This window comes from Quercus lobata, chromosome 7 (assembly GCF_001633185.2).
Source record: "Quercus lobata isolate SW786 chromosome 7, ValleyOak3.0 Primary Assembly, whole genome shotgun sequence".
NCBI classification, from domain to species: Eukaryota; Viridiplantae; Streptophyta; class Magnoliopsida; order Fagales; family Fagaceae; genus Quercus; species Quercus lobata.
In genome coordinates, this window is record NC_044910.1 from 19644793 (window position 1) to 19651755 (window position 6963).

At 37.4% G+C, this 6963-nt stretch overlaps 1 protein-coding gene across 1 annotated transcript; it reads left to right on the forward strand.

Annotated features, from left to right (window-relative positions):
• Positions 1 to 5444: 5444 nt before the first annotated feature.
• Positions 5445 to 6116, forward strand: LOC115951718. The gene has a single exon (XM_031068870.1). It carries the CDS (start codon positions 5445 to 5447, stop codon positions 6114 to 6116), a length of 672 nt encoding a protein of 223 aa, XP_030924730.1.
• The last annotated feature ends 847 nt before the right edge of the window (positions 6117 to 6963 follow it).

The following is a 6963-nucleotide window of genomic DNA, read 5'->3' on the forward strand; positions in this document are numbered from 1 at the left end:
GAGTACCTGAAGTGACTTTTTCTGCTAAAATGACCAAAATGCCCCTGGTCATTCCTAGGTTTAACCGAGGTGACATTTTTACTTCAAACTCGAGCTTCTCGGATATTTTTAGCAACTTTGATTGAGTTTGACCAAGTTTGACCCAAAGTCGATCTTAGGTGGGTCCAAAAACCATAATTTTGATCCGATGGCCGGAATAGGTTGAAACTAATGCCACTACAAAGACTATCGAATTCTCATTCCAACAACTGTGCATGGGTCGAAATCAGAGTTAGAACGGCCAAGATATCACGAAAAACCAGAATGACCCATCAATCAATGCACCACAAACTTCTGAGAGCCATAACTTTTGATCCAACCATTGGATTTTTGAGTTCCATAACTTTTTAGAAACTGAATATCAAGATCTATCCAAAGGAGTCAAGATCAACCCAATCAGAGGAGGATTGAGGCCGACGGCCATTGAAAGGCGGCTGATGGCCTTACAATGGCCGCTGCCTTGATTTTTGCACCCGGGGCTATAAATAGCCCCAGGTTCGCCCTAGACAGAGAGGACACACATTTTTTCTGAAATTTTCCTTCTGCCCAGCTAATCTCTGCATTTTTTCTCTCTCTCAAACACCAAAAAAATCCAAAAACACTCCCAAAAACACATCAAAGTCTCTTGATTCTTCCCTTTTCACCAAGAACACAAGGTATTGCTTTTGCACTCAATCTTCCTTTCCTTGGTTCTACACTTTGGAATTGGGGTTTAGGGGTGTGGATGTAGCTTTTTAGCTACCATCCACACCCCTAACCTTCTAAATCTATTTCCAAGCATGTTCTTGCTCTTTTTACCATGATAATATGCTTTGTTGCTATCTTTGACATGTTTCTTGCTTTACCTTGTTTCTAGCATGTTCTTAGCTTAGATTCGTGTTCTTTTATGCCTACTCACATGCTTATATGTTTAGATCTACATGGTTAGGGTTTATGCCATGTTTCCTTTATTTCGTTCCTCTCTTTGCTTTGCGTTGATGTTAGGGTTATGTGCTCATGTGCTTGATACCATGTCTATGGTTATGCTTTGCTCAAATCTATGTGCTCGTATGCTTTTTGCCATGTTTTATGCTTAGATCTACATCTGTACATGCTTATATGCTTGGATTCATGTTCTTCCATTTTTATGTGCTAGCTTTCACATGTTAACACATGCGTTGCCATTCCTATGCCTAGATCTACATTTTTACATGCTTGCGTGCTCGAATCTTGGTTTTCACATGCTTATATGTCCGAATCTATGTTCTTACATGCTCATGTGTTTAGATCTCTGCTCTACTTGCTTTATGCCTTCTTCCATGTGCTTGTGTGCTCTGTGCCATATTTGTGTGCTTAGACCTAGGCTATGTTTGTCTTGTCATGTGCTATTGTAGCCCTTTTGTCGCTTTACCTTTCTTTCTTGTGCTTTGGTCATGTGGTTAGGGCCCGATCTAGACCTTGTGATCTTTGTCATCATCCATATATCTTGGCCCATATCAAAGGGTTTGGATCACCCGTTTGCATGTCTATGCTTACTTGCTTCTATGCTTTATCTTCCATGCTAGCCTCTCTAGTTCTAGGCTTTGCTATGCTTGACGCCCTTAACGGGTTGTGGTTGGGTGGTCACATCTGACGCTCATGAGACCTTGTCTGGATGTAACCACTTAGGAGGCATCTCTGTGATGCCGGTTGCTTCATGCATACCTCTCCCTTTTCCACTCCGTGTGATGATATGCTTACCATGCTTGTTTGCGCCACCCGTTAGCTTTCTATGCATCTTTACACGCTTGCTTACATGTTCATGCATGAATCTTGCTTGCTAGTGTGTCGTCCATGCTTCAACACAATGAAGTCATGGACATTCGATCCAAACCTACACTTGTCCCTCGCGGACACCCCCTTTTTTGTGTTTTCCTTGCTTGTTTGCCCTCTTCGCTTGTTGGTTAGCTTTCTTGCTTTTATCACATGCTGTGCTTGCCATATCTATCTTGCTTGTTTGCTTTGCGACCTTGTGCTTTTATCTACGCTTTTTCCTTCCGTTGCTTGTTTGCTGGTTTTCTTGTCTCTGCCTTTGCATGTACACATATGGAGCAAGGATGCATAGAGCTAGGGCATGATCACCTAGGCACAAGCAAAAAGGGCAAGGACGCAAGCACCTGGTCGAACTAAGCGACTGCAGTCAATAGGTTTAGGAGTTTAGCCTTTTCCCTTTGGTTATGTACTCTTTAAACCCCCTCCTTCCTCCTCCCTTTCTCCCTTAGATGGTTTGTATTAGGTATATCGTGCTTTGTACCATTCGTCCTCATCTTTAGAGTATGGTGACCCTTTAAATTTTCTTGCACCTATATCTTTGGCCATACTCTAGGGATATAGGCATTTACTTTCCTACTCTATGTGCTAGCATTGTGCATGATGCATGTGTATATATATATACATGCTTGCCCCTTTCCAGTATCGCTGTCGCGATCCGTGTCACTTAAGGCTAGTAATGCCTAATTTCCGCCACGAAAGTAAGGCGACTTCTCGCCGGATTTTCGCGATGGAAATCTAGCACTATGCTCAAATACCTTAGGAAAGGTGTGATTGGGACCACACCCTTTCAAAAGCTAAAACCTCAGGGCCCCCATGCATGCAAAGCCCTGAAGTCAATGCCAAAATCATGTTTTTACTGCCAATCTCCAAAAATTAAAGTTTTATCAAAACAAAGGACTGTCCTTAGGACAGGCATTGTGGGGTGCCTAACATCTTCCCCACACATAACCACACTTCTAGACCTAAGAATCAAGATTTTTTGCCATCCACATTAGATTAGGAAAAATGACCTTTTTCTTAATCTAGGATTGGTAATAAAATCAACTAGAAACAAGTGACCAATCACACCTTAGAAACACCCAATGATTGGTGGCGACTCCACTTTACCTTTGGTAATCACCTAAAATTTGGCCCAAATTCCTGCCATAAAACCAAAGGTAGACCTACCTTCCTCCACCGAGAGAGAGAGCACCCAAAGCTCCACGTGAACCATACACATTCACATTGAGAGGGGCCTTCAACGGGCCGCACGTGCATGTGAGCTGTCACCACGAAGGGTGGTCGAACGAATGCCCACGGCAACGGTGGTTTTCTTTCCGCTACCAAAAATCGAGGCTGGGCATCAACACCATGCCGATGATCTAAAGCCACCCAAAGAGGCTTCACCGTCAACCATAAGAGAGGGCCCGATCTGCTACCCATGCCGATGATCTGAAGCCACCCAAAGAGGCTCCACCATCAGCCATGAAAGGAAGAGAGTAGAGAGTGTGACAGAAAAAGATGAGGGAAAAAAGAAAAGAAAAAGAAGAGAGAGGTCAGAGTCTGAAGTGAGAGGAAGAGGAAGAAGAGATTAAAAAATTATATAATTTTTACATCCTCATGAACAGTGAGGTTGCATATATGCAACCTCACTATAGCTAGGATGTAAAAAAAAAAAAAAAAAAAAGGGTTTACATACCCAGTCTTAGATGCAACCTCACTGGGGGGGGGGGGGGTTTACAACCCCAATGCTAATGCTCTTAGTAGTACGCATTTTAAACATAGCAGCCACATGGTGGAAGAAATATTTGAAGCAACATCTAAGATTTATTTGAGCATCTCTCATAACAAAAATCCATGTTGCTCTTCACATTGTATAAATTTGTTATAAGAAAATTAATACATTAACGAGATTCATATGTTATAGCAAAGGTTGTATAAAAATTGTCTAAAAAATTATAGAGCTCAAAGATTATTTCTTAAATTTAATACAAATAAATTGCCTAGACAAATTAAACTCCATTAACCTTTATGAAGAAAAAATTAAAAGTCATTTATATGTGACATAAAGGGAAACATTGCTAAAAATTTATTATACCAAACTTGAAATTGATAGTGTTTGATTTCACAAAGTTTTCGGTACAATTATAGATTGCATTTGAGGTTGAATTGCATCCTATCCTACAAAGATTGAAACAAATATACAAATGGATAAGGTTGAGTTTTTATTGTTGGAACAAGAATTTAACACCGTACTTCACTTCACCAAAAAAAAAAAAAAAATCTATTTGATAATGGTGAGGGAGATGAAGAGATACCAGTTTGCGTTACAAGTTACAACAAGAAAAAGTATTATTATAATAATTATGACTTTTTTTACTAATTCTTTATGTGAGTCCTCTTTCTCACTTCAACTTTCAAAAGTGTTTTTGGTTGTCTAGTGGTTAAAGGAAACTACTATTTTTAAAAAATTGAACTCTTGTCTGACCCCATTAAATTTGCAGTTCTTATTATAAACTAGTGGGTAGTCTGTGCATATGCACGAATATAATTAAAAATAATTACAATTATACGATTCAAATTATACTTGAAATTACCTTACACTTTTTTTTAAATTATACATTTCTAAAATATGTAATGATTTCTCATTTTATATATATATATATATATATATATATATATGATATAGTATTTAATTGGTTTTAGACTCTTTGGTTTATGCACCCAATAATTCACTTGCTATAAAAATTAAAAACTTGGATGGACACGTGGTAGAAAATTGGACTCCAATTGAAATCTAATTTAGAATCTAATTGGATTTGGATTCTTTGATTTTTACACTCCATAATTTACTTGACACAAAATTTAAAATTAAATAGGACACGTAGCGCAAAATTGAGAATTTAATTAAAATATAATTGTATTTTCTCTAAGCTTTAGCTATTAATATAAATATAGAATGCAAGCTAATAAATTAGCTTAAAATGCAAACCTCATACTTTGTGTTAAAATTAGCCCATTAACCTTTCAAATGTTTCGATTTAGTCCTTATATTTTGTGTTAAAAATTCTCATTTTTGCTAATTGTTGGAAGGAAAAGGGTGGCATAGAAAAATAAAAGGATGTTCATATGAGCGAGATATATTTATTAGCATTTCTTAAAGGTTTTGATAGTAGCAAAGGAGGGAAGAGTTTGACTCTTCAAAAACTTTGTTTCCTTCCATTTATGTTTGTTTTGCACCATAAAAAGGGGTTGTTTACTGTCAAGTTTGCATATAAGGTGGCGAGAGAAGTATTGCACGGTGGAAATTTAGCTGAGAGCTCAAGGGGTTGTGTGGGGAAAAGAGTGAGGGCTACACTATGGAAACTTCGGATTCCAAACAAGATTAAAGTGTTTGGGTGGAGAGCTTGCAATGATATCTTGCCAACAAAACTAAATCTGTCAAAGAGAAAAATAATTGAGGATGAGATGTGTCCTATATGTATGAGATTTCCAGAGTCAGCAATCCATGCTTTGTGGGAATGTGAGGCGGCCAAGGATGTGTGGGCTGGTAGCTTGAAAATTCTGCAAAAAGGGGTTTGGCTAATTTTACTCACCTAATAGAGTACTTGCTGGATCGGATTAAGCTATATGATATGGAGGAGTTTTTGGTGCAAGCTTGGCAAATTTGGAATCAAAGAAACTGGGTTGTATATGGAGGGAAATTTCATGACCCGGGATGGTTAATCAATCGATCAAGGGAGTTGTTAGAGGAATTTCGGACTGCCCAAGATCAGATGAGAACTGAATCAGTTAGGCAGTCAGCTTGTGATACCTGGCAGCCTCCTCCTCAGTCAATCTTCAAGCTTAACTTTGATGCAACAGTGTTTTTAGGCCTCAACAGATCTGGTTTTGGTGCTATTATACGAAATGAGAAAGGAGAGGTTATGGCAGCCATGGCAGGTAAGGGTTCGAAAGTGTTTTGCAGTGAGGAAGCTGAACTACTTGCCTGTAGGAAAGCGATTGAGTTTACGGTGGTTGTGGGTTTCTCAGAATTAGTTATTGAGGGAGATAACAACTCGACCATGACAACTATTTCAACGCTGAAGATTGATCAGTCATTGTTAGGGAATGTGGTTGGGGATATTCAACATTTGATTCGAAATTTGCTTTGGGTAAGGATTGATTGTATTAAAAGAGGGGGGAATCGGGTTGCTCATGTATTAGCCCAATTTGCTAGGAATATTACTGAGGATATGTATTGGATGGAAGATGTTCCTCCAATAGTTAGGGAAGCTTTGTACCAAGATGCTAATTTTGTTGATTAAATGAATGATATGCTTCTATTTCAAAAAAAAAGATAAAGAAAAGTCAACGCAAGAGATTTTTACAATGTATGAAAAAAAATAAAAGAAACAATTACTTGGAAAAGTTAAAGAGACACAATCATGTCTAGAAATGGGAATTCAATGACACCCTTAAGAAACTTCGCTAACACAAGTTTTACTACCTTCTTTGAAAGTTTGAATCACCCTAATTCCCAACCCTTAACCCTACTATGTTCTTATTATTGATTCATAGTCATATACCTCTCAAGGCTTGAATACCCAACGCAAGCTTTACACTATTCTTTATTGTTATTAAAATTTATGGGATGTTGCTGAACAATCTCTTCTCAAATAAATGGAAAAAGTAAAAGGTTCATGTTAACGGTATCCTTAGGGCAATGGTTAACAATCCATTTTAAGAAAGTTTTGACACCACTTTTATGGTAAATGAAAAAAGTTGTCAAAACATTAAATGTTTTTTTTTTCTTTTCCCATAAAAACTTTCTTAAAATGAATTGTTAACCATCTTTCTAAGGGCATTCATTAACATTTCCCAAAGAAAAAAAAAAAAAAAAAAGGTTAGGACCTATTTGGTTAAGAGAAAAAAGTGGTGTTTTTAGTAAAAATTTTCAATTTTTTGTGAGACCTACCACCAAAAAATTGGTTTGGCTGTGTTTTTGTACTCAATATTCATTTTTAGTTTAAAAAAAAAAGATTTGAATACAAAAAATGAATACAACTTTTCAGTATTTTTGTTTTCTATGAATATGAATACAGTGGCATATTCATAAATACTATGAAAACAAAATGTTACTTTTTTTGAGTGATATGATGTGTGTGAATGAGA

What these genes read in the sequence shown, in the direction of transcription:
- LOC115951718 (XM_031068870.1), top strand. Translation starts at nt 5,445, where the DNA reads ATGGAGGAGTTTTTGGTGCAAGCTTGGCAAATTTGGAATCAAAGAAAC.